Source organism: Batrachochytrium dendrobatidis (assembly GCF_000203795.2).
Source record: "Batrachochytrium dendrobatidis JAM81 unplaced genomic scaffold BATDEscaffold_1, whole genome shotgun sequence".
In the NCBI taxonomy this organism is placed as follows: domain Eukaryota; kingdom Fungi; phylum Chytridiomycota; class Chytridiomycetes; order Rhizophydiales; genus Batrachochytrium; species Batrachochytrium dendrobatidis.
In genome coordinates this window covers 73233-100210 of record NW_006281099.1, presented here as the reverse complement: position 1 = coordinate 100210, position 26978 = coordinate 73233, and the positions used below count along the sequence as shown (strand labels likewise).

Below are 26978 nucleotides of genomic sequence, written 5' to 3'. Positions count from 1 at the left end.
TGAACAATATGGATGTGCAAGATATTCAGATGGGCCAAGAATAAATGATGGCTGAGACGACACATTGTATTTGAATATAACAAACCAGGTGTATTTTGCACCGCGATGTCAAGTTGCTAGTGACAATATGTGGCATAGAAGAAAAGGCAATTCAAGGCAAATAATCAATACATTGACTGCTGCTAATACTGTGGATAAATTGAGTTGATCATTTTATGCATATCCTTGATAGAGTACGGCAGTGATGAGACTGACTGACCTCGATACTTGCCAGGCACCTACTATGCACTTGCATCAACCACTGAACTTGACAAACTTGAGCAAGTCACGCTTTGATGATCAAGACAAACAATACGGCGGTAATGAGTGCACAACACGCAAATCGCATTAGGAAGCTGATGAATTTGATTCAAAACGCGAAACGTCCTACCCTTGAACTTTCAAAACATGTCGAAGCGGGTCGTGAATTACATAAATAGTCAGAATTTCAGAATTGGTTGTCAATCTATTCCTATATTCTATAGCCATCATTCACTTGAAGTTCAAGGACTATTTCCCTAGTCCATCCATTTGAATACATTTTTTGGTAGATTCTATCACGGCAACAAGTCTATCCTATCCCAGTCCATCCATACTTTTGCTGCTACAAAGCATTCCATTTCTATACAATTGGCTCTTGCAATTTTTCTTTTTTAAATTGTCTACTGGAGCGGTTCTTTTAATATTTTCTTTTATACATATTTATATTCCAAACCCAAGAAGATGCCAGTTGTAGCCGACTTTGCCTCTGAAGTCAGTCCTGTCCGTCATCGCTCTCGAAAGTCTAACCCCAATCGCTCCATTCAACGCATTTCTACTGGTGCACAGCCAGCTCTGTCAAGCAATAATATAGGCATGGGTGCATTCCAGACAAACAACAGTATATCCACTCATATTGGTATAGAAACTCATTGGGGAGCGCCGTCGCATGGTGGCCTTCCTATATCCCCACCCCCGTCGTCAAGTTCATCTGCATCGTCGTCTGCATCCCAACCCTCGTCTTTAGCATACAAATTCATGCCATCAAACCGTGTTTCTCCACAAGGAGTCATCAAACTGGATGTATATGCTGCATTTTTAGACAATCCAGCTGCGCTGTTGTACGATCGTTCTAACCATGCTCTCGAGGCCAATACTCGATCCATTCCAGATACAAACCATTGCGTTTTGGATACGATCGGAGCTGGAATGAAAACTACCAGCACAGCCACTAGCCATAGTGTTCGTAGTATCAAATGCATTGCTACTGATAATCGTCGTAGTAAAGTGGCCAAGCTACTAAGACGAGGTGGACCGACTGCAATTCATACATCTAGACTTTCTTCTACTTTGAAAGCAATTTCTCCAAAGACCCCTATCGGTCATACTGGTATTGCAAAACATGGCGGAACGCTTTCATGCATTCCCATGCGTCAGAGTGCCAGTGCTGGCTACACCTGTGCATCTCCAGCTAGCTTACCATGCACGGGTGAACCGCACACTTGGCAGCGATTCAAACTTCAGCGGTTGTTGTCCCAGCCAACTAATAATGAACAATCTAGTACTCGTATTGCCGATACTGTATACCCCACTTCTGATGCTAAACCTCTCCATATTCAAAACGCACATGATATATCTATTCAATCCACTATTACAAGCTCCAACCCACAAACAGGGTCGCTTGCAGTAGCAACACGGGTTGCTCGCGTGTCACTGCCCATTATAACAATGCCATTGGCCAAGCGACGTGATTCCAACCCTAGCAGTCAGGATCAACCTTGGTTTTACACCAACCCTACATTAGCCACCATGTCAGATGGTAATCTCACACCAACAACTTTAAATGGCAGTCAATCTGATTTTGGTACGGAGCATGGTGGTGTGTATCGATCCACTAAGCAATCACGAAAGGGTGGACGTCGATGTGTAATCAACAAGGATCCTATCCAATGGAGTAAGAGTGCACCGTTGGATATTTCACCAACGGCTGTTGGATATAATCTTCTTAAACCAGAAGAAATTACTACGTGCTCTGTACTGCGATTGCAGCCAGACACCTACTTGCGAATCAAGGACATTATGCTGACTGCACGAGTCAATCAAGGTGTGTTCAAGAAGCGTGAAGCTCAAAGGTGGTGCCGTATTGATGTAAACAAAACCGCACGTATCTATGACTGGTTTGTCAGATTAGGATGGTTGGATGCACCTGATTCATAAGACATGCTATGTTAACAGGGGGAACTTTGTATATTTTCTTGGGTTCCCAATTCATTTCTTTCAAGTTCTACTTTTATTTTCTATTTGCAGTTTTTTCAATATCTATCAACTGGGAGTTTTAATGCTTGATCATTCCAACTAGAATTATGACGTCTCGTTTTAAAACTCAATAAATTCGATCATGTTTCCATAACGCAGTTTATCCAACTGGATTAATTAGGGTTTAGTCATTTATCCACTTTCCTTGTCTACTCGAGAGGTGTGATGTTTTGAGATTAGTCTACAAATATATACCAATACAAGAATGTTTGACACCAACATTTGAAGGAATCAATAGCAAACTTGATGTTTAAACCTGTATTTGTCATGACAAACTATTTTTAAATCAAGACTTTCAAAACAGCACAACCAATAGATATCAACAAAACACGTTGATTTTGACCCCATGTGCACAAGTAAAAACAAGCTATTAATAAAGACTAAATCAAACAAGGTTGACTAAAGCATTGTAAAGTCATGGTGGATCAATTAGTACAAGTAACAAGTTGGATTCAAGACAACCCGAATAACTGGTGGCCAAGCACTGGAATCTGCATAGGACACGTGATAAACATTGGTTGCAAATATGAAGCGAAGCCGCAGTAATGTCAATCTTGACAAACTACAAGGTGGATATATAAGCAGCGAACAGCATTGTCAGGTTGTAGTCAAGAAATTGTTGTTTGTGAGTTGCTGTTAGCGTTGTGTAGAGGCTCTGAGTCGAGACTTTGCGGGTTTACCAATAATACTCGCCCTCATCAGTGAATCATTCTAGTGTTACCATTCCAACCCTATTCAATCCTTCTACATTGCCTATTCAACCATTCATTAGTCTAACCATTCATATCGTTTATAGGTTTTAGTGCTTACAAGACGGTTATATTCAAATGACCGACCATTTAACTCCAACATCTCAGCCATTCACTGCTGATTTGCTATCCAATACTACAAATAGCAACACCACTAATCCCCTTCTTCCGCAGCCTCCGTCTACTTCTCTGCAGTTGCAGCAGCTTCAAATGCAGCATCAGCTCATGCTTCAACATCGTCCACTTCAGCATACTCAACATGAGCAGTTTCCGTTTTCCACGGATGCGCTCGTCAATCGATGGTTGACAATCGATTCACATGCTCCTACTCCTGGAAACGGAGCTGCTCATGAAACTAATGCCCTGTTCAATACTTTTGGAATGGATTTCCTACCTAGAAGCAATTCATCGTTGCTGCCCAATGTCCCGCAACCGGACTTGAAGCAGACAATTCCCAGTGTGCCGATTCAACAACTTCATCAGCAGCTAGTCCAGGAACAGCAGCATCAACTCATGCACTACCAGTCTCCGTCAAATGAGTTTTCGTTGTCAACTGATGACCCTGCTGTGGACAGTGTAGCCTTGACCACTGGTTCCGGAACCATGTCGCTTGCCATTCCAACCAACGTGAATGCCGGAAGACGGCGTAGCACTGGCGTTTTATCCACGTCCACATACTCATATGCTGCATCCGATACTGGAAGTCTGTCCCCACATCCCTCCCATAATAACTTTGGTGCTGCCTCTCCTCTGGCTTCTCCAATGCCTTCTCCGTTAATGGGTGGTGTTGTGGATGCGTTTTCCCAGGTACGTTTGCCTAGCCAGCATCAAGACATGCATGACAGAGAAACTACTTTTAATGGAGTGCTGAGCCAGACTGATCACTTGAATATGCAATTGCATCAACAACAACAGCAACAGTTGTTTGGCTCAACACTGAATCCGCATCGAAGCATTTATGGTGACTTGGGTTCAATCATGTCTTCGTTCAATTCCACGCTGGCAGGAAACCCTACAAAAACTGCTGAGCCAGAAATTGAATCCGGTAATGCTGGTGCACATAATCTGGATGGCTTCAATAGGAACACTGCCACCTCGTTACAGATGGATCTTCTCGGTGCTGGCTGGTCCCCCGCTGCTTCAAATATGGGACACACGGATGTTGCCAATAATGAAATGGTCACAAATAACAGTATATACAATATCAATACCTCTTCGTTGAACAATGGAAATGGAGGATCACTTGGACGACCTACATCGGCTCTTGGAATTGCGTCCCCATCCTCCGCATACCATCATCAGTCCATGGTAGACGGCAGTAATCACAACACCTCTCATCTAACCATTCCAGGTATTCCTACCATCACTCCACCTTCTCCTCGTCTGCCTGGTACGGATTTACTTATTGGCTCAAACGCATCTTCGGGTGGTCCTATGCGCAGCAACTCTAGTCGTAAGCGTAGACCATCGACATCTAGTGCTACCGGATCCACTACCAGGTCGCATTATGGCAGTCCTCAGCAGAATCATTGCAGCTCGTCTGTAGGTTCGGTCTCTGGATTTGGAACTTCTCCTACAGTGAGTTCTAACCAAGGAAACAGTAAATCACCAACGACTTCCAATCATGTGATTCCATCGGTCTTTATTTCGGGCGTTGCTTCAAATGATACAACTTGTTTTGAGAAAACATCCGTTCCAATCTCTGCAGCCAAAAACAACAATTCCAAAGTTTCTAATCCAGCTCTTTCCCATCTAGCATCACCCAAAGAACGACCGTTTGCATGTACATACACAGACTGCACCGCAACCTTTACTCGTATGTATAACCTCAAATCTCATCTTCTTACTCACACAAAGGAAAAGCCTCATGCATGTCCGTTTGCGTGTGGAGTTTCATTTGGACGCCGACACGATCTCCAACGACATTTAAGAACGCTGCATTCACCAGATCGACCTTTTCAATGCCCATTCGAATCGTGTGGATATGCTTTTAGAAGAATGAATGCATTCCAAAAACACTTGGTCGAAGTGCATCCGGAGCGCCATGGTGAAGGAGGCAGTGATGGAGAGCATGCAATCATTCTCCAAAGTGCAATGGATCAAATTGCAAATGGCGGAGTTCATGGACATTCCAATTCAAATAAATCCAATAATGCTACTGTTGCTCGCGCACTATCCATCAAATCGACTGGATCTACAGGCAGTCAGCGTGTCATTAGCAGTAAAGGCAGCAATAAAAAAATGGCCCCTCATCCAACTCCCACAACCTCGATCCAATCAACCATGTTTAGTGGCTTTTTTGCCAATGGTACAGATCCTCGTCGAAATAGCATCGACGACTCTTTGCTTCCACTTGATTCTACATCATCTCATACTATACATTCCTCCACACCCTTTACTCAACCGCACCAACAGCACTATCTTCAACAACAGCACCTGACCGCACCCATGATGGGTCATCGACGTCGAGTAAGTACGGGATCACCAGTATGTTTCGGATCGGATGCGCTGACTATGGATGGCATGCGATCTTTTGATGCAAATAGAAACCAACATCTTAATGTTATGACCATGCCAGACCCATCAGGAACTATCTTGCATCACGCATCGCTTACACCCAATTCACCATTTTCTATTGGAAGTTATCCACAACGCGATGGGCTTCATCCAGGTGTTGCAAGTATGGGGTCTCACATCTCCAACGGGTGTGAGGTTGGACATAATGGGTTTTTGGGAATGGCTCGGTCAGGACTTGAAGGATTGTATACATCACCCATGAAAGAATGTGATTCTCCTTTGCCTATGCATACCAACACGGCAGTCAACGCATCAGCCTTTCTGGGTTTTAATCTACCTAATGGTGCAAGTCCAAGTCATGGCGGATACACGCGTGGGTTCAGCAACGATTCATCGGTTCAGCAAAATGGATCCATTCAGTAACGTTGCTTGTAGGTGTTGCCGTACATTCTGCTGCATGGCTCTTTCCATTCCTCACATGATCAAATTAACCAATAGTCGTTTTACTCAATCTTTTAGTTTTGAATCCTGTATATTTTGAAGAGGTTGATTTATAGCCGTATTTACGTAGAATGAAACACTTTTTATTTATCTTGCAGTGATTCCTCTTGCTTTGAAATAAACAATGTTTACATATTCTTTCCACCTTGCTACTCATTAGCATCTTCAATTCAAAAAGCATTGAAAGATGAGATATTTCATTTACGTGAGTACGACAGTAAATTATGGTATGTTTGCTTAAATGGTTGAGCCGATACCTATTTCATTTCTCAAGCCAAAACTGCAACTATCGAATATACAACCAAAAAATTACTTTGGAGGATCCAACAAAAAGCACCATAGTTCCAATCGTCCCTGAGCAGATACTGCCACTGCTTCATCCAAGTCATCATCATTCACCATCATGGTCATGAATTCTTCCTCGTCTTTATATTTTAAGCTTAGTAAACCTTGCACGCCAAACTTTGCTGATACTCGTTCACGTAGGTCTCGAAACGAAATGTTTATAGGAACAACAATAAACCTAGATTCGATATAGTGGCATTTGACTTTGATGGAATCTGTCGATACGTTGCTTCGATTTGAAGTAGTTAGCTTGATTGCTGGAGAAGCTGGAAGATCATTGTTATTGATGGTGAGACTGTTGAGACGTTCAGCTGCAGTATCCACATTGTTTTGAGTATCTCCTAGACCCATACGAGAACTTCCACCTGCCGATCTCAATGTACGCAATGGGAATTCTAGTTGTTGTCCTGATCCTGAGCCTTCGCGTGATAGTGGGGCCGATGGTGCTCGTGAAAGTGTACCAGGTACTCGCGAAGCACCAGGTATTGTGTTGGCAGATATGTTGTTGGATGACAGTCGTCGTGGTATATATTTTCGACTGGTTGTTGCTGAATTTGATCGGCTCATTGTGATTGTCTGCTCATAGCCTTCTTGGATGGGCTCTCGGGATATACTTGTGACTGAAGGTTTACGATTTACACGAATCGTATTAGATTGAGCAATAGTGGTTTGAGCTGCAGAAAATGATGCGGGTGACTTTAGTGCTGCTTCTTTGGCTGCACCAGAGTTGGCATCCTTTTTTTTGGACCGACTAAGAAGGGTTAAATCTCGTGTGAGTTTTCCAGAAAATCCAGTGTAATTGTCTGTAGCATTCACGCTAGCAACTACCTTGGATTGTCCAAGATAATCGACACGCTCAGCATTTCTCAAATTATCTTCCTGTGGCCGAAACACCAAGTTTGGAGGCACTTCATACGGCATAATGGTATCCGCTGCATTCTCACCCAATCTTTCTGCCTCTTCAATGTCTGCTATATCTATTATGACAAGCGTTTCCATTTGGATTAGAATAAAATAAATACTGATATGGAAATAAACCAAAATCATACCTGGAACAAAGTCAGAGTCAACAGGTACCGCTTTGATGGCTTCTGATATATACCGCACACCACGCTCTGTGTCCCCGCGCTGTAGATGACATAGTGCAATGTTAAAGATGGCATGGCAGGCAAACACCTGAAATTCCATTCCAAGTTGGGTATAGTCAATAAAAAAGTTTCCTCGGAGCATTTTAAAAGACTCTTCGAAATTAGCAAGGGCTTCGTCAAATTCACCCATGTGGTATTGACAGATACCAATTTGCATATATGCTACAGACAGATATTCATCTAGAGTGATTGCCCTGCTAAATGCAGCAATCTGAATGGCGTAGATAGAAAGGATAAGTATATTTTAAAGCTAGAATAGCATCCATGACAAGATTGGAAACGTACTGCTTCATCTAGGTTGTTGGTGCGCATGGCACACATGCCGACATTATAGTGAATCTTGGCAAAATCAGCAAAGCTCTAAACGAATATACAAAAGAATAAATTAATGATAAAATGACGATCTATGGTGATGAGTGAGGTTGTGCCATCATGACTCATCAGACTCCGTCATGAATGATGCCGACAGAGTCCGAAACAATGTAGAATAAGAAATATCAAAACATGGGCTTGATTCCATCATCGATTGAAGACGAGATTAGACTTGAGGTCAAGACAATGTGAGCTCAGACATCAACGTGCTGGTATCAAGGCAGATAACTGCAGTTTCAAGATTGATACATCACTTTATAGCCAATTGATTGTCTCCCCTACTGCAACAATGAGTAGAATGAAGTTGATGGCATAAATCAACAGAAAGTCAGTGAATCGACTCGCTAGAGTAGAATTAACTTACCACAAACTGCTCGTAAGCACCAAAAAAGTCATTAGTGTCCCAATAGTCCAATGCTTTAGACCACTGAGCCAATTGTTCCTATAGCATGAGACAGTTTAGTAAGAGAACAGAAGTGGACTTGCATGGTGCTGTAATGTCTCCTACCTTTAAAGCCATGTGTGTGTAATGCACGGATGCACAAGAACAGCTGCAATAAAATGGTTGTTGTGTAAACGACGGGTGAGACATTGTCGAGTGTCTCCCAATTTATTCATCTGCGCCACCGCAAGCTTGTCGATTTGGTTATAAAAATTATACTTTTTATTTTTCCGTCAGTTTGATTCACTAGAAATCGATTACTTCAATAAACATCATCACTGTGTTTGGGATTGCTCAACAAATAAACCCATTTTTTATCATCTAAAATGATTCTCAACAGGGTTTAAGAATAGACAATGTGAAACTCGACCTCGCGGCATTACTGTTTGCTGAACGGCTGGTAAACCGTGTTTAGTCGTGAGTGTAGCGTTGGGCATTCGTCAGAAAACAAATGTCCAATAAATTATCATTGGATGAGATTGTTTATTATGTATTTTGACACTTGTTTAGTGTTTGATTCCACGTGAATACGACTGTAATAGAATTCTAGATAAAAAGTCGAGTGTCGATCAATTGTAAAGCTTGATTATCCACCAATTGACTTGTTGATGCTGTAGGATGATCACTTGTTTCAACTTCTTCTGCATGCTGTACCAATACCGCCATGTCATTATGCTGAATACGTGGAATACGTGAAGATTGTGGTCCTGTTCCTTCTCCACCATCCATAAATAAACCGTCCCCTGATCTTGTTCCGTACGTTCGATTACGCTTCATGACAAGCGTTTCTTCTTCAGATTCTTGTAATGTTGTAATGTTTTCTTGAACTGAGATCTCAACACTGTTTTCGTCTTTGGGTGCTTGCAAATTAATTGAAATCGAAATTTGTTCGTTTCCAATTGGTATATTTGCATTCGGTAATGGTGGTAGATTCTGAGTATTTGTCAAACTTTGAGATGCATTTTCAAGCTGCTTACGTTCACCAGATGCACAGATTGAATTTTGATGCTCACCGGAACTCTCTCGTAATCCATTTTCGGGTTGGTTTGTGCTCATTGAACTACGAGGTAGTGGAATATTATGGCTAAACTGAGAATGCGGTGTAGTTGCCGATCTTGGTTCTTCGCCTCCATTTGTCGAGTTACCGCTTGTCTTGAGTAAAAATTGTCCAATCTTCATTGAAAGAGTTCGTTTTCGTCCTTTACGTTCTGGCGCTACTGCATTGGCAGGACTGCCACGTTGCTGAGTTTCCGACGATTCCTCTTCATCCAATCGAGGTGAAATGCTACCATTCTCTAGATTGGATCGACCAGCGGAATGTTCGCCTACTTGGATCCGAGAAGGAGGGTCACCACTGGTTTTTCGTCCACCAAGTTTTAAACTTTCAAACAAATGCTCTGCTTTGGCCGTAAAACTACGACGCCGGTTGCTTCCAGATCCAGAATTAGATGCAATTGAAGTAGTTTGAATATTAGGATTAGGAGCAGAAAGTGCCAAAGACGTTCCAACTATTGCTGATCCAGACGAGTTGAGATCCGGTGCACCTGCAGAGGCTTCGTTCCCACTTTTGCGCCTCAGACTGGAAAAAAATCCAGTGGATACATTTGTAGATCTAGTATTGAGTCCAGATGTATCGGCCGCATGTCCATCTGTATGTGCTTCGGCATCAATTTCATAATCTCCTCCACTTCCATGGCTTGCGGTATGCCCTGAAAAATCCTTTTGTCCCACCACAATTTGTTGTGCATCATACACTACCAACTTTTCCTGCAAGGACTCGCTACTAACGGACGCGGTTAAATTTGCAACCTGCCGACATAGTGGACATTGAAACATGGCTGATTGAGGAAGTAGTGTCGCAACACACTTGTAATGGTAGCAATGAGAACACGGAGCAATAAATATGGCCTGAAATGGTGCTATTGCACCAATACAGATGCAGCATTCTGCTGGACTGTTGTCATCGTCCTCCTTTGACGATTTGGTTGCATATGGGTTAGTTGCTGAAAGTAACGCCTTGAGTGCTTGAGTAAATCTAGGATTCACAATCAGATTAAACTCAAATATTAATCAATTGTGTAATGCAGATTTATGTTTACACGACTTTTGTTGACATGATCAAAATGAAAACAGCTTGGATGAACAAAAGTGGTTTGATAGCTCGTACCTTGCTGGGTTTTCCTTTTGCCGTTGAGATGCCCAACTTTGACCAAAAAATCCAACCTTGAGCATCACGCATTTGTAAACGTCTATGCATAAATAATGAGTTGGTATATTTATACCATTGATGTGAGTGTTTGGTCATATCATCATCAATATGCACAATCTTGAAAACTATTGATACAATTCACACAACCGTCTTGCATCTATCGACTGATCCTCTAGCATATTCAGAATTACACAATTCGCGATTTAAAATTTACCTTCAATTTTTCCTTTAAAGTCGACTCCAAACTGTAAAACATCGCCTTCCTTCATAGGATAGGGACGACTTTCTTTTCCTGATGGACTCAGACGCATTTTGTTAAGAAATGTGCCCGATGAGCTTCCAATATCCTTGATATACAGCTATTTGGTAAATATCCAGCAGCGATCAAGCGCGAACAGAGTGGTTATGTTTTTATTTGGACGAATAGTATCAAGTCGATATTTAAATGCAAACAAAAGCGATTTGGTCAATATCGATAGAATTACAGTATGTTATCAAAGGTTGAAGTACCAGCAATAAATAACCAAGATTTGGTTGATGGCTTGCATACTAGTTTAATAAATACTAAAAAACAAATGACATACCTGTGTGTCCTTGACCCACATTTCAGCATGTATACGACTCACAACTTTTGAAATAAACCAAATGTCGCTATCAGTAGGAGCTCTATTGCCTCGAGAATTAGTAGCTATAGGCTGTCCATCTCGTACAACCTGTCTTCCAATCCGTAATGTTACACCTTCTTTGACAGACCGCTCCAACACGTCACCTACAACAGGTCGACCAGGTGTATCGCTGACTGGAATCAATCGAAATCGTAAACACCCATCAGTTACTGCACTCCCACTTTGACCTATTTCGGTTTGAGCTTGCTGTGCAGGATGAATATCACTGCAGACGGATTTTTTTTCTGCTATGGAACCTGCAGGCGACTGGTTAGTAGAGTCTTCTTGATTCGCCCTGTTGAGTAGCATAGAAGTTGATTCTTGTTCGCGTCCAGAGTTTAATTCGGTGTCAGACACATCAGTGATAACAATTAAATCTGATTGATTATGTGGCCCATATCCTTGCTGAGTCATATTGTTTTGGTTTTTTGAAGTTTGAAGATGCTCACCAAGTGACTCGTCATTGTTGCAGTGGCTGCTGGTTGAATGGTCTAAAAAGACATTGGCTTGGTTGTCCTGAGATTGTCCATCGGCTGTTACCTTTTGAAAATTTGCCTTTTCTGTCATATTCGTACTGCACTATAGACGATTCTTAATGAGTTTCAAGCTGTTGAAGAGTGCTGCAACCTCAAAGTGCTGTCGTACGTTAATGACAAACGAGTCAAAAAGTAATGTTTTGATGATCAGAGGAATTAAATAGCTCGACTGGTATATGAATCAAGACAATGAATCGAAAAGTATTTTTCAAAACAATATCAATTTCAATATATATAAATGTGTATTTGCTTCAAGTCTTAATTTTAAATCAACCAGTTTCTCCATCCCCTGCCAATACTCACCCACTCCTGCGCGTATTAGCATGCAATACTAATGTAGTCAAACATGAGAATGGATACCACGTATATGCTTTTCAATTGAAATATCCACGTTATTTTGTTTTACTATTGTTTGCCACTCACTGCATGATTGATGGCGATCAGAAAATGCAGCGCACCAGTTGTGATGCTTGTTCAACAACTATTGTCAAGTATTGGTAAAAATGAGTTTACAGCCGTACTCACGTAAATGGAACACTATTTTTCAGCAACTTGCTCTCGCTTGGAAATAAACAATGGTTGGAGATTCGTGCGCTTTCCACTAAACATCAATTGCTTCTTCAGTACATTATCATTTTTTATTTGGAATTGTTTGACAAACAAATCTATTCTTTACTAAAGCAGTTTTCTGCAGGGTTTAAGAATGAACAATACGAAATTCTACCTCGTGACATCAGTGTTTGTTGAACGGCTGGCAGACCATGACAAATGAGCAGATGTGTAGTTTTGAAAATTCGTTCAGAGCATAATGTTTAGTAAATTTAGTGGGAACTGGCACCAATCAGACATGACTGTTTATTATATATTCGACACTTGTTTAGTGGTTCATTTTACGTGAATATGGCGATAAATTCAATGATGTTGAGAAAATGTAGACTCTGAATGAATAGGCCTTTATAATCGTGCACAATTTAGGAATGTGTTTAGTTTGTGAACCAGCATCATTCTAAAAACTTTGGTAAATATATTCTAGTGCAAAATTTAAAAACGCACTAAACTAATACCGTACTGAATCTATATTGAATCCATATTGGGACGTATCAATACACAATATTTTTACTTGCAATTCTAAATTTTTATTTTAATGAAGGGCAGGATGTAGAAAATCACTATGACTCAATCAATTAGTATTATTCAAATGTTTTCAAAATCCAGTATCGGCTATATGATCTAGCACAGCTATATCAATATCATCCAGCTCATCTTCGGCCATATTTGGTCTTCGCGATAGCAAAGGCGGAGATAACTTTGCTCCACGTTTAGCTGCAGTGAAATACAATTTTGTATAAGTGTGAATATAATCTCTAACAAGCTGCCATGCTGTCCATCGTTTAGCATAATATTTGATTTTGGGAAATTTGTCCATTATAGCGATAAAATCTTGACGTGGAATCACAAAATATTGCACATCGGTGAGAGCACGGCATTCGTTTTTTTTGATTGTTTCTCGAAGAACTGTTCTTCCAAAAAGTGAGCCGCTAAATGTTTATGTATTGAATGTACATCAATTAGAATCAGAATCACGCAACACTGTTGCACATTAGTGTCAACTCCAGCATCTTTACAAGAATCATCACGTTTACCTTGGATAAACTTGACCTTCAATAGCTACAATGCCATGTTCAATAAAGTATATTCCATCGTAGCCTTCAGTGAACAAAAAGTTGTTTGATGCACATGTACGGATTTCCACTAATCGGCAAATATCTTGAATCATTTGTGGATCTCTATCAATAAATACTTCCAGGTATGGAATACTCTCTATAAAAGGAAGAAACATTTCCAACGCTATAAAGCCATGAAGAGAAACAGGAAGATCCCGCAGCATTTTTGTTTGACGTTGATTGGTTTGTGCTGAAAAATGATCTGCCAAGTGCTCAAACACCTACAGTATTAGTTTGTGCTGTTAGTTTATGCGATGGGGAATTCAAACGTATTTGCAATATATAGTGCTCAATAGTTTGATTTAAATCAACTCAACATAATAGACGCTAGTAACATTGATTTCTTTTACCTTTTGCTTTAGTCGTCGATCAAGCTTGAGAGAATCAAGCATGCCAAGGTAATCATCGACCAAAACCTCTTGGTTCATTTTAACACTGCCTGAAGAACTCAAGAAATTGGCTGTTCTGGCAATAAAATATCCAGCAAGCCAATATGCAGCAATATACGCGAAAGTGGAATAGATCCACTCAGCCAAACTCCCAGCTGCTAAAAAGCTAGAATTATTTCCTACAAGACTAATGACAGAGGCTGCCCAATACATGGAAACAAAGTATATTTCCCATATGTTTGCTGTGGTTGAGTTGATTGATTTTAGGTATGCGGCAACCCAGCCTGCTGGGACACTGGTATCTGAACCTTCGGCACATATTCTGTATCCACATGCTAGCCAGTGCATAGCAAATAAAGTTGTGATGATAGTCTAATCAATGAATACTAAACGATCAGCTATGCATATACACCACCAGGCGATTGAGATGACAAAAAGTCTGACTCGAGACAAATGCTCAAAGTTTTGATTTGGCTGTTCTACTTACAGTTAAAACCTGCACGGTTGTCATTCTGAGCCCACCTTGAACTTGCCATTGTTTGAGTTTTCGACTCGCTCTAAACACCCGAATCAGTTTTAATAGTCGAGCTAGTCTCAAAAACCTCAACAATCGTAGTTGGTATAAGTCCGTTTTGCCATTTTTGACAAGTTCAAGAAGTTCAAAAGGAATAACAGACAAGAGATCGATAAAGAACCATGTGCGTAGATATTTGGTTGAAATTCGAGATATGTCTCGAACAAGCTTTCCTGTTTGAGAGTCTCGGTAAGGTGTACGCATTTGCACAAACATGTCTGTAAAAAAAACCAAATCCACCAGGATGTTGATCAGAAATAAAACATTAATCTGAAGAGGTCCATTTATAAATCTAACGGTTCACATTTTGGAAAATATATGAACCACGATCAAATCAGGCAAAAATAAATTGAACTTGTTAGATATTTTCAAATTAAATCACACTTCAAGTTTCAGTATAACATCAAAATCCATAGTTGAACAATACAACTTACGCAGTTTCCCAAGGCGTAACAGAAGCAGTAAAAACCAACAAGGCAAACGACAAAGCATCCCATTTTTTTAAAAACGGGCTTGCCAAATCAAATGCAGCCAATAGTCCTTTCTTTTCATGCATAACAATATAGGGCTCATCCAAAGACAAATGGTCTGTAAGATATTCGGGTAAATTACGGTTGGTATTGCGCTGTACTCGCCATCTATGAACATGACCGTGATGCACCTGCTGTAAAAACGAGTCTCTTGGAACAAATATCTCTTCATCTTCATCTTCTGGAACAAGAACATCCAGGCTGTAAATTATTTTATCGTATATGGAGCGTTTGGAGATTTTTGGGAGTTTATGAACTTCGCCTTCAATATGACTTCGAGTCCCATAAGATGTGCCTACTACTGACATATATTACAACCGTATTCACGTAAAATGGAACACTCGTATTTATCTTGCAGTCACTGCCTCTATTCTGTTTTGAAATAAACAATGTTTAAATATTCGTTACGTTTTTCTATTAGAAATCGACTGCACTGCCTCTTCAATTGGCATTCTTTTAAACAACGACCGTCATGATGCATACACGATCAAACTATAGATTTGAACCTGTATATTCTTCTTTTTTGGTATAGCCATGCATTGTACGTTTCCAGATCCATCTACTTACTCCGAGTATTGGGTTCGACTGTTTTCAATCAAACTCCAAACTTTTGCTGTATCCTAAATATTACATATATTCACGTTTTAGTTTAAAACCCCAAACAACGCACATTCAATGTAAACACTTTATTAGCTTGGCTGTATGTGCTCAGGTCTTCAAAAACAGTTGTTTTTTAATGGTAACGATCAAATCTGCAAGTGATCTGGCTAGTAGCTTGAACGTGAATGGTTTGATTTTTACTCGGTTATTGAGCTGTAAAGCAAATTGGATGCATTCAATAAAATAAATTCAACCCTTGTACAGCTATCAAACTAAGATTCAAAATCATGCCTGTTGATATGAACCGACCGATTAAACAGAAAAAGCACGTCAGACATCATACCGAGTGTAGGTAAAAATGCTGATAAAATCAATCCAATATTATTCGTTGAGTAGCTTGTGTAGATTCAAAGACCCGATGCTGTTGTAAACAATTGACGTGATGTATTTATTCTCAACATCATGCTGTGGTAAATACTCCATGCATATCTTTTACAGTTTCTAAATAGCACCCTTGGCTAATTTCAATCCATAGTTTATTTAGAGGGTTGTAAATGTGTATGTGTCGTGCCTTTTGCTCCTTTATGAGCCAGCTGGCAACAATCAATACTAGAAATCCAATGATCTTCAATGAGCTGAGCAATCTCGGGTCGCTTCACAGGGTCAGGATCTATACACTTGTATAGTATCTGACATGGACCAGATGGGTATTTTAGAAACTGAGGCACACCTGTTTCTCGTTTTTTTAAATACATGGCATAATGTTCGTTTGAAACTTGTGCAATCTTCCACAAAAGATTCTTGCTGAGCATTGCGTATAAAATCATTCCTAGTGTTGTCAAATGCAGGTTGGTAGTCTGAAATCCAAGTGAATATACAGCATGTACTAAAATAACTTACCACATGCCCATACATCAACTTTTGTAGGAAAATATTCGTGCTGAGTATCCCATTCTTCAGGTGCAATGTAGGGCTGTGAGCCACATACACCATGGAGCTTATGTGGCTCTTTTTCCCACTGCGTTCGAAATACTGCAGATGTGCCTAAAAGGTTGAATTAAAAATATAGTTTAGGGGTTTATAGTCTAATAGAATCAATTCATCTATATCTACTTCTCACCAAAATCCGTGATTTTGAGCGTCTGTCCGGCATTATCCAACAGCAAGTTTTCGGGTTTTAAATCTCTAAAGTTTGAATGCCAGATGGAAAATTAGTTGTGCATTTATCACTCTAAAATCATCATCAGCAAGCGTGGACAAATGGACATACCGATGAGCTACACCGACCGAGTGCATGTATCCTACACCTTCAAGAAGTTGGCGAAACAAACAATGTATCTCCTCATCACCCGAAAACCCTATGTGCATAATTTTGTTGAATAGGTCACCTCCTGCACAGTACTCCATTACCTCACACCATCGATTGTGCTACAGTTTCCACATCAACACATGCATATTCAACTCAGTTTAAAATACGTTGTAATAGCTAAACAAATTGTTTTACCTCGTCACGAATGAGATCTATCGTTTCCATGACGTTGACATGATGCATGGAAGAGCTAATACACGCCACATTGCAAATGCATAAAGTCAAAAGTTAACATGGTTGTAGTGCTGAGCTTGTGCAGCATAGATATCAAAGCAAATCCAAATACTGACCTGATGCAAAACTCGGAAATGACTTTTTTAATATACTCTTTTTCGGTTTCTTCTTTACGCTTTTTGCGAAATTCCTACACATTAAGCATTTCAATATATTGCACATCCAGCCATCAATGTAAAAAGGTGATCAATCAACACGTCATTGTCTATTGTATAAAACAGGATGATGGTCGAAACATACTTTGATAGCGTAGAGTTTATTTGCGACACCATCTTTCCTATGTGTCAGCTACAACAAAAAACCAATTAAATAAGTAGAGGGTCAATGTTTTTAATAAGAGGATGGTACATACCAGTCGAACCGTTGCGTTGGCACCTTTTCCCAAAACCTCGTCGGGTTTGCCGTACTTTTCAATCAAGGACATTTCTGATCCTGATCGATAAACATGCTTGGAAGAGGATCGAGCATTGTTTAGTGCTAGTGTGTCGTGATCATCTATTCCTCGGATGCCCATTTGATGAGATCCACCTTTACGGTGGTTGATGGTAGTACGTAACTCGCGGAATATGCTATAGCTTCCTTCGGTTTCGCTTCGCTCACGTGTTCGTCGATCATGTTTTGGTTTCATAAATCCAAATGGACTGGGTGTGGACAATGCGTCATGGTTTGGTAAAGGAGCACGGGATGCTGTTTCTCCATGTGCTGGGGAAATTTCAATTTCTGGTGATGTATAAATATCTCGTGAACCATGAACTGGAGATACACCTGATGATGTTGGATAATGGGTTGATATGGGTGGTGGACGATATAATGGTGGAGTATGATTCACAGATGAAATCCGAGCAGATAATACTCCCAAAGCACCTGATGATGAACGTAAGCTTCCACTACTAAAATGGTCATTTTGACCATTAAAACCGTGAAAATGTTCGTGATGATTTGAACGTTCAGCCAACACATCGATGCTTTCAAATTCAGGCACTGGATGTGGAGATAGGGTTGGTTTAAGTTCTGGTGAGGTAAGTTTTAAAATTGATTTACCTCCTCCCCAACCAAATATGCCATCCGATTCTTTTTCTCGATGTCTGTCTCCACTTGCTGTGGATCCTTCTTCATCGCTGTCATCATCAGCATCTCCACGACGATGGTGTAAAATATGAAAAAGCTTGTTAAATATAGAGTCGTGGTGACGTGAAGATGATGCTAAATGCGTTTCTAACGGTGTTTGAACTGGACTAGTAAATGATGGTAGTGACTCTATGCCAGACTGTAGATTTGCTGCTTCATTGTAGGACATGTATTCCCTTGCGTGATTGTTTGGTGATTGTTTTCCTTGCGAATCCATTTTTTGCCCATACACATCTACTCTGTAATGAAGCTCGCGAGGATGTGGATGATTTGGTGTATGATAAGATCCATTACTATCTCGATCCAACGCCTTGTCGTTTCCAGTATCCATCATCAAAAATTTGTCGTGTTTTGACTTGGATGGCAGTTCTTGATCCTGTCTGTTGGAGGATGACCCAAGCTCTGTAGATTGCAAATCTTCTGAAGAATCTTGTTTATGATGAAACAGTTTTTTTAAAATACCGCCTTTAGAATGTGGTAGTGCGTGATGATCCCCATAAGCATGACTAGCCGATACCATTTTCAGCACATTCCATTTAGACGAATCCAACGACATACTTCTGCGACGTGATGATGGATAAATGTCTTGACTGGGTAGATTTTTTATACGAACAGAGCGAAAATTTTCACTAGAACCTATTTGGTCCGACTCGATTGGCACAGGCAAGTCTTGCGACTCATGAACATCTACTTTTTCCTGACTTTTTCTTATTTCAGGACTATGCAACACACACCGTTGTTGATCGTACAAATCTTCCCGATCCATCTTATTCATAATACGATCAAACTCGTCTGTGGAAGAGGTGTTGGAAAAAGTTTCCTTTTCATGATTCACACGTGTAGAATACAAATCCAATGCAGTTTGAATTTCTTTTAGGTTTTGCTGAGTGTGAATGGATTGACCTTGAATAGGCGGATGAGATAGTTCAACAGCGACAACTTTTGGTAATGAAAGAATAGAAGCGGGACGACTTACCACACCACCAGATTTGACTCTAGGCATAGTGTGAATGGATTTTAAATGGTCGGGTAGATTCGTTTCTGCATCCTCTTTGTAAATCTCAGCCAGTGATACACGCTTTTCAATTATTGCAGCGATACTTGCTATAGCAGGCTCGATATCTTCACTAGCTAAAATTTGAGAAGGATTAAAAATACTTTTCAAGGAAACAGAATTTAGAGCCAAAGAGCCTGCAATAGAGAGGTTGAATATGCTAGTGGGACGCTGAAGTGATGAGCAAGAGTCTGAGTCAGATTCTGAATCACTTTCGCGAGTTTCGCGGTCCATGAGAATGTAGCTTTCAATGCTGACTCGGTCGCTGTCGTTGTCATGAATGCCAGATGGCGTATGGCTTTGCTCTTTTTGATGTGACTCAATAAAGTCGGTGATACTGGCAGGTAAGACTCGAGGGATCTGAGAAGTTGAATCTGATTCATCTGTATTGTCTTGGCGTTCTTGCCAAACTGGCGTCATACACGGCACAATTTGTGCCATTTGTTTGAATACTGGGGTAAACTAAGCTATATATTATTAATACATAGCAGTAAAGGTGGACAGTAGTTGCATCATTGAACAGTTTGTTAGCCTACTCTAGATAAATTTGAAGTGTAGTTATTGATACTTTGAAATGATTGGAAAAAATAAATATTCCCTTTATCAAAATTCAAAAGTCCACATTTTCATGAGGGCATGACTACAGATACAATACCAAGCCGCCTCTCTTGACTGTATCTGTGATTTGCAAAGGTGTCAAGGGGTTTATACTCGACAAATGTAGCTAAAGTGTTCAAAGTATACAGCTGGTACTCACCGTTGATGCTAACGAGTATAGTTATCAGTATGGATACGTGTAGAAAAGACTAGACAGCTATACATCTCAGAATACTGACTTTGTCAAAAATGCTCATGTAATTTGGCACGTGTATATCAGATTCAAATTGACCATCTCATTGTATCTGCACGAGAACAATTTTATCAACACCCAAAACCGAAAAAATAAAGCATAAAAGTATTCATTGTTGATGGGGTCCAAAAAAGTATGTGGTAAAAAAGAGTTGATCGAATTGAGGAAGGCTATAGAGCCACAAACAGTAAATCCAGTGTAGGTCATGCGTTGGCAATTGTTTACTGTTGATCAAGCCTTGAAATGGCAGCCCATACAAAACATGAAATGGCTGCACAGTAGCATGGGTGTTGGGTTTGCAAATAGTAATGTCGAAAGGCAGGTTTGATACTGCAGCTATCAGCAACACCTAACTCGAAAGAAAAGGTTACAGCAGCAAAATAAAAGAAAACTAAACTTGGACAAAATCAAAAGTGATATCTAGTCAATCTCTAAACAGGAGTTGTCTCAGAATCGAGCTCTGCATCACGAATAAAATTTCGGTTCTTCAAAATAACACCACGCTCGTTCAAGTAGCAGGTGTACAAGAACGAGTAGGAATCTAGCGATCGCAACCAGGTCTCAAACTCCATCAGCTCACGCTCAGTTGCATAGATTGCCTCATGAATGGCATTGTGTCGAAAGTCTTCTACCTCATGAATGCTCTCGCCAAAATGCACTGGCTGACGAAGCATCTTACCTTGATCCTTGGCAGATTGTAATACCTCCACGTTATAGTTGTTATAATGGGGCTCATCAAGAACAAGAGAGAGTGCGGGTGCTTCAGGAATTTCCATTTTCGCAAACCCATATGAGTTGGCAACAACCGAATGAGGAGTATTGGTACGCAAGACCATAATCACAAGAGCCATCATGCGACGCACTTGATAACGAGCAAAAGCAGGGGCTTGTATTTTTATACGTACCCATTCCATACCCTCGTGCAGTTCAGTATCACGCACATCAATATTGATGATGCGGATGTAGCAGCGAGGGTCGCTTTGATCGGCTCCGGGAATGTAGTTGTGCCAATTATGGGTACCATTGAACAGTGATAATATGTTGCACAGTGACACCTTTTGAGATTGAGACATGCGATATCCACGGATGGAAGCCTTTTGCTCGGTTGTTGGAGGTGGAATGACTAGAGGATCAAAAAACTCTGGAGGAACTTCCTTGTTGAGCTCTTTGGGATCAAAGTTCTTGTGACGAGACATGGAGCGATGAAGCGTATTGACAAACGTATCTGGCTCATCATTTTCATCTTTAAATATAGACGATCCCGCACCCTTGGTATTAGCATTTTGAGTATTTTTGCGTTGCAGAGTGACACTAGATTCATCGGTTTGACTGGAATCAGGTGGGATCTCAAGTGTGTTGTAAAGCGAAGCCTTGAGCTGCTCAGACCCCGTCAGCTCAGACTTTTTGCGACAGAGTCCCATGAAGCATGAGCCAAACATGCGAGCCATGGCACCGCGAGGTTCAGGCTCATCTTCGTCGACGACCTTTCCTTGGACTGTTTTTTCTCCGTGCTCCTTCAAGTAGCTGTCAGGACTAACAGCACGCACAGATGGAGTGTTTGCGGATTTTTCATCAACACCACCGTTTTTTCCAAGAGTATGACGGCGCATCAGAGAGTGGCCATGCTTCATAGTCTTGAACATGTCGCCCTGTGGGCGACTAGAGGGGCTGATGGGTAAATCAGGAATGCTATATTGCTCAGCGTAGGCATAATGTGCAGCGGCTGGAGGAGGAGAAAACGCATATGTAGGGATCAGAAATTCATAGGTGCGAGCCTCACAAGTTCTGCGAGCAGAAAAATCACTAGCAACGGGGATGATACGAAAGACACGCATGGATGAGGGCAGCAGTTTGTTGACAGCCTCAACGGCAGGTAGAATAATAGGAGTTGGTGCATGAGTCTCAAATGAAACGACTTGTTTCGAAGCATGCTCACCGGCTTCCGTAGTAGACGCTCTGGAGATATTAGTGAACTAGATAAAATGGTATCAAAGCAAAATACAATTTGGAATTAGTTTGACATGCAAACCAAGCAGATGTATTGTTGTTTGGTGGCGATGTGGCGGCAAGTATTGTTGAGAATATCATTATGGAATACCAAGTTGCAGAACAACAGCTGAGATGAATACAAGTGTAGACATCAACTCATATCCAGAACCCCTGTAATCTCGGCTTACAAGATCCTGTTCATCTTACTGCAGCAGCAATTCAACACTAGAGTAGGATATCCACTTTTTGCAGTTTCTCAACAGGGCTTCCCAATCGTACACTGGAGTTGTATTGGACAGCAACCATGTACTGCAAACTTACAGTAGCTTTACCATCAGCAGATAGCAAGGAGGCCAAGACAGCTAGCAAAGTGCCTTCGATTGTGACCTCTCCTTTTGTTCTAGTAATAGTTTGAATATTACAGTCGAGTATAAAAGATTAGCATACAGGAATGGCAGTATATTGGCCGCACATGGCTGATTTACCTTTCAAGAGCATCAAACCCAGTCCCATTGTAACCATAAAGAATGGCAAGTCTAACAGAATGTTGCTCAGAATGATGCATCTGGTCAGCACTGGAATGGACAGTATCTTGTGCGACAGTCATTTAATAGTCAATCAAATCAGAGTGAACTCGAGTGCTGTAATAAGAATCAAGATTTACAAGTTTGAAACAGTTAAAGGGTCGAAGCCCAGCTATTGAAACAAGCAATGCGTGGCTTCAAGCAATGAGGTTTAAACACAAACGTTTTACTCGCCCTAGTGTCAAAAGTCTGTTTGCATAGAATAATGACTGCAAAACAATGCTCTAGCGCAGTGGAATATTTTATTACAATCAAAATACTCGACTTGTACAGAATAAACCGTTTAGATTAAACCAACTCGCTTGTTTGATACTCTTGATCATATAAACTACTCGACGGATTGAATACAAGTGTATGCTTTTGATCGTCCTATAGGAATCCCTTAGGTTTCCACCCAACACTCCCTGTAACATGACATTCGTATGTTTGATGGCAACCCAAAAGACATAAGGTTTATTGTAACCCTAAATATTGCCTTTTTGTGTTTACTCGCCCTAACCATCGTCCTACATCTTGTCTTGAATGTCTATAAATACTCCTCTATCATCGTGAATGATCCATAGGAAAGTACCTGTCTTTATTACTACACTACATTCATGATCGCCTCTCACTGAATATTTTCTTGCTTTATACTCTAGGTATGCTGGAATGAGTTCTGTTTGAAATGCTCAGTATTAGCAAAATATCTGGTAAGCTTAGTTTCGATCTTGACTCTTCTCACCAATATGAATATGGCCGAGTTTAATATAGTGTGATCAATCCCACAGCCACTTTGCATACATGTGGACTCAGCACTGGCTTGATCAAGTACGTATATTGCAATATCATTTCAGTATAAGCAGTTGAATCACATGTATCTGCGTTCACCCGCCATTGAATCAATTGTCTAGCATAAACATTTAGATTGAGTTGAAGATTAGCATGAGTAGACATTGAGGTACCGTTTGAATCTTTCAAGTTGCAATGGATACATTAGAATTCGTAGTGTGGAGAAATGCTATAACCCATTTACTCAGTTTCAGTTATATGTTCAGTACCATGTGTGGCTCAAGGTTTTTAATGATTACAATGTATTGGTGTGCGTAAACAAGTGAGCTATTGGTTGAGTAATGCCTGAGATGATATTCTAAAGAACATATTTATATTTGGATCCTATACAGAAAATGACGGCATACTGTTGAAATAGCTAATGGTATAGTTTTGAATCTAAATACCTGCAGCATTTGATGAATGAGAATAACCAACATGAGTTATGAGCTATTGACTTTACAACTTTCAATAGGCATCAGCCTTTTGCCTCACCCAGTGGCACTGATAAATTGAAGATATATTTGCCTCGGTCAGAATAGGAATTGTTTTGCACAAGGTTAGACCAAGTGCATGTTTTAGCTAACTTTGACTAGATACTCTTTTGCCTCGACAGCTCTGGTTGATTCTTACTAAACCCTTTATTTCTAGAATGTGTCATTGAGCAGAAGCTGATACGGCTGTTTTCAAATGAATATTTGATTTACTGTATACTGTTTGGTAGTTTGTTCAATGAGAGTACCGAGATTAGATGGTATCATTTTCCCATCTAGCCACAAATTATAGTTGCAATCACATAAAATGGAGCGTTGAAATCTATTTTGCTTTGAAATAGACAATGGTCAAATGCTTGCGTCTTTCCGTTAGAAATTAGCTTCACTCTTAAACAATGACCATCGTGATGTATACAGAATCAAACTATAGTTTGGAACGTGTCTCCTTTCCTGTTAGTATAGCCATGTAATGTACAATCACCACATTTGAAACCGACTCATTGATTGCAATCCAAATATCGGCTTGGACTGTTGTCATACAACTTTTGCAGTACTCTGAATCGCAGATGTGTTTGTGTTTTAGTTTACAAGACCTTAGTAGCGCACTGCTAATGCTCGAACTGAACCAAAACGCATTTAAAGTGACTGTTGGTACTAGAATGGAAAAAATAACTTGCGTGGGTATATCTTGCGATGATTTTGGACAAATTGTCTACAAAGATGATGAATTTATCGTTGGCTAGGTTACTGCCCGAATTCGCAAGGAATAGTACAATGTGATGCACATTAAAATTGAACGCAGACATCAAGGATATAGATTCTTTCAGCTTTCAAACAATTTCAGATTTGAGGAATAAAAATGTTATTACAATTGTAAGTCTGCTATTGCAGACTGTAGATGCTAAAAATAGAACTCGGGTTGGCCATTGGCTATTGGATACTCACAAACTCCCAATAAAATTGATTTTCATATGATTATACAAACTCTTGTCTGTTAAAAGCGTTTTCCAGTCAGCAACTAATTTTAACAGTATCTTGATCACGCTCAAAGTTGTAAATGCCAATTGTCAGCCGATTTGTATGACACATTAGCAAGACAGCCATTTGAGCACTGGCATCTGTTCTGTAATCACCGTAGATAACCCATGTAGAAATGTTTTTTAATTGTCTTGATGAGCAACGTTTATTTTCAATGTAAATGTACAATTCAGTGTCATTTTAGTGACATTTTAGTTTGAATGATCTTGACAGGTCGTTCGTTGAACAAAAGACTCGACTTGCTCGTTCGTTCATTAAAACGATGCTGCATTTGAATTTGAATATCGTTATTTTCAATCCCATTGGCAAATCATTCCAAGTATCCATTTAGATTACTAGAATCCCATTAAAATTTGATTTTTTCTTGGTTCATTTGGTGATGAATATTTTCATATTGGATTCTCATTTGACAATATGTAAAGTAGATTGTGTGCGATGTTGACCTTTTCCAAACTAGAAAATGGCAGAAATCACACCTTCAGCAGACGCTCATATCATCCGAACCTATCCAAAAGACTATGCCCAATCAGATACTGAATCGGAGGGAGAAGCACAGTTGGAAGTAGATACTGAGGATGAAGAACAGCAGTCTATTTCTACAAGACTCCAGCAAAATCAGCAGTATATGGATCAGCAAATCATGCCACCATCTGCTTGGATATTAGAGCCTCAAGCCTGGCAAACGACAGAAGGCACTGACGTTGTTTTGATCAGAAAGCCAACAGCATCAAACTTGTCGCACAGACTGCTCCATCCATTCATATATAGGAATGTCAAAAATATTGGCACTTTGGACGACCTCGCAGCTCTCCTGGACACTCCTGACGACTGGGAAGAGCGCTACAATCAAGTGGTTGCTGATGGAGACACCATTCGGGATATGGACGACTTTCGCAACCTTCCTGATGACACAGCAGAGAGTGATATCCAATGGCAGTTTGGTGGGCTTGTCTCAGCTATCGCCACTCGTCTCCGTGTTCGCATTCGTCCCAGCTCCGAAACCAAGATCATTGTGGGCGGAATCCTGGCAAGATATCAATATGATCTTCGCAGCAAAACTGATCCCCATTTTCTCAACACCAGCGGTTTAAACCTGATTGCCTCTGAAGCCAAGACACATCTCACCTTTGCTCCTGGTGAAATGTGGTATCACGGCTCAAGAGGCATTCAGGTTTTGTCGGCTTTGTATGCATTCAACTGTCCAACATTCCTTTTCACCCAAAGGCAGTGGAAGTTGTTTGTTGAAAACAGCGATCGCAATGCTGTATTGACATTTCCGTATGATGACAACCTCGACCATACCCCTCATGTAAACTCCAGTCTGGTTCAGCCAATGGGGACAACATTCCTCAAAGCCATTGTCATTTGTCTGTTGTCCCGACGAGTCTCTTTGGAGGAGTCTATGAAAGCAGTCACGCTTCAAGAATCGTCTCAAATCAAAGAGACGCCAAAAAAAACCATCATCAAACCAAAATATTTTGACACGCCAGATAAGCCGAAAAGACAATCAGCTCGTCTGCAGAAAGCATCTAATCCATCGTATGTGTCGGGTTATGATGACAAAGGGCTGCCAATCTATACTGTCATTCGAGTGGTCCCACAAGAAGTTGTCATACGGATTGAAGATGAAATTGCCGTGCAGGAAAAAAAGGAATATCTGAGGCAGACTAGTGAAATGACTTTGATTGAATAGAAATTGAGCCATTCTCGAGACTTGGTTGCGTGTCAAACCATACACCAGACAAGCCTTTGTAGATAAACCCAACGACAAAACCTCCCAAATGAGCCCAATGATC

General features: G+C 40.5%; 9 protein-coding genes across 9 annotated transcripts; 3 read left to right on the top strand and 6 right to left on the bottom strand.

The window, feature by feature from the left end:
* Positions 1-762: 762 nt before the first annotated feature.
* On the top strand, positions 763-2428 carry BATDEDRAFT_84454 (uncharacterized protein; the record flags this gene model as incomplete). Its single annotated transcript, XM_006676143.1, has 1 exon — positions 763-2428. One exon carries the CDS (start codon positions 763-765, stop codon positions 2233-2235), a length of 1473 nt encoding a protein of 490 aa, XP_006676206.1. The 3' UTR covers positions 2236-2428.
* A 2995-nt stretch (positions 2429-5423) lies between these two features.
* On the top strand, positions 5424-6239 carry BATDEDRAFT_36325 (uncharacterized protein). Its single transcript, XM_006675765.1, has one exon. The coding sequence runs from the start codon at positions 5532-5534 to the stop codon at positions 6021-6023; it is 492 nt and encodes a 163-aa protein (XP_006675828.1). The 5' UTR covers positions 5424-5531; the 3' UTR covers positions 6024-6239.
* Positions 6240-6281: 42 nt separating this feature from the next.
* On the bottom strand, positions 6282-8532 carry BATDEDRAFT_84452 (uncharacterized protein). Its single transcript, XM_006675848.1, has 5 exons — positions 8475-8532; positions 8331-8408; positions 7880-7954; positions 7496-7805; positions 6282-7423 (listed from the first exon to the last, which is right to left on the bottom strand). The coding sequence occupies exons 1-5, from the start codon at positions 8484-8486 to the stop codon at positions 6411-6413; spliced, it is 1488 nt and encodes a 495-aa protein (XP_006675911.1). The 5' UTR covers positions 8487-8532; the 3' UTR covers positions 6282-6410.
* Positions 8533-8873: 341 nt separating this feature from the next.
* BATDEDRAFT_33868 (uncharacterized protein) lies at positions 8874-11934 on the bottom strand. The gene is made up of 4 exons (XM_006675614.1): positions 11202-11934; positions 10832-10976; positions 10576-10657; positions 8874-10443 (listed from the first exon to the last, which is right to left on the bottom strand). Exons 1-4 carry the CDS (start codon positions 11847-11849, stop codon positions 8955-8957), a joined length of 2364 nt encoding a protein of 787 aa, XP_006675677.1. The 5' UTR covers positions 11850-11934; the 3' UTR covers positions 8874-8954.
* Positions 11935-13022: 1088 nt separating this feature from the next.
* On the bottom strand, positions 13023-15343 carry BATDEDRAFT_21153 (uncharacterized protein; the record flags this gene model as incomplete). The annotated part of the gene is made up of 5 exons (XM_006675150.1): positions 13023-13356; positions 13462-13763; positions 13893-14303; positions 14419-14797; positions 14940-15343. The coding sequence occupies 5 exons, from the start codon at positions 15341-15343 to the stop codon at positions 13023-13025; spliced, it is 1830 nt and encodes a 609-aa protein (XP_006675213.1).
* An 812-nt stretch (positions 15344-16155) lies between these two features.
* On the bottom strand, positions 16156-17662 carry BATDEDRAFT_18153 (uncharacterized protein; the record flags this gene model as incomplete). Its single annotated transcript, XM_006675087.1, has 8 exons — positions 16156-16464; positions 16536-16679; positions 16756-16820; positions 16906-17063; positions 17140-17194; positions 17295-17368; positions 17479-17526; positions 17591-17662. The coding sequence occupies 8 exons, from the start codon at positions 17660-17662 to the stop codon at positions 16172-16174; spliced, it is 909 nt and encodes a 302-aa protein (XP_006675150.1). The 3' UTR covers positions 16156-16171.
* BATDEDRAFT_33867 (uncharacterized protein) lies at positions 17591-20190 on the bottom strand (the record flags this gene model as incomplete). The annotated part of the gene is made up of 2 exons (XM_006675613.1): positions 20178-20190; positions 17591-19887 (listed from the first exon to the last, which is right to left on the bottom strand). A coding segment is annotated over exon 2 (2271 nt), but the record flags the coding sequence as incomplete, so codon positions are not given.
* Positions 20191-20364: 174 nt separating this feature from the next.
* BATDEDRAFT_33866 (uncharacterized protein) lies at positions 20365-22923 on the bottom strand. The gene is made up of 3 exons (XM_006675612.1): positions 22745-22923; positions 22581-22659; positions 20365-22243 (listed from the first exon to the last, which is right to left on the bottom strand). The coding sequence occupies exons 1-3, from the start codon at positions 22864-22866 to the stop codon at positions 20702-20704; spliced, it is 1743 nt and encodes a 580-aa protein (XP_006675675.1). The 5' UTR covers positions 22867-22923; the 3' UTR covers positions 20365-20701.
* A 2719-nt stretch (positions 22924-25642) lies between these two features.
* Positions 25643-26875, top strand: BATDEDRAFT_21150 (uncharacterized protein; the record flags this gene model as incomplete). Its single annotated transcript, XM_006675149.1, has 1 exon — positions 25643-26875. The coding sequence occupies one exon, from the start codon at positions 25643-25645 to the stop codon at positions 26873-26875; it is 1233 nt and encodes a 410-aa protein (XP_006675212.1).
* Between the last annotated feature and the right edge of the window lie 103 nt (positions 26876-26978).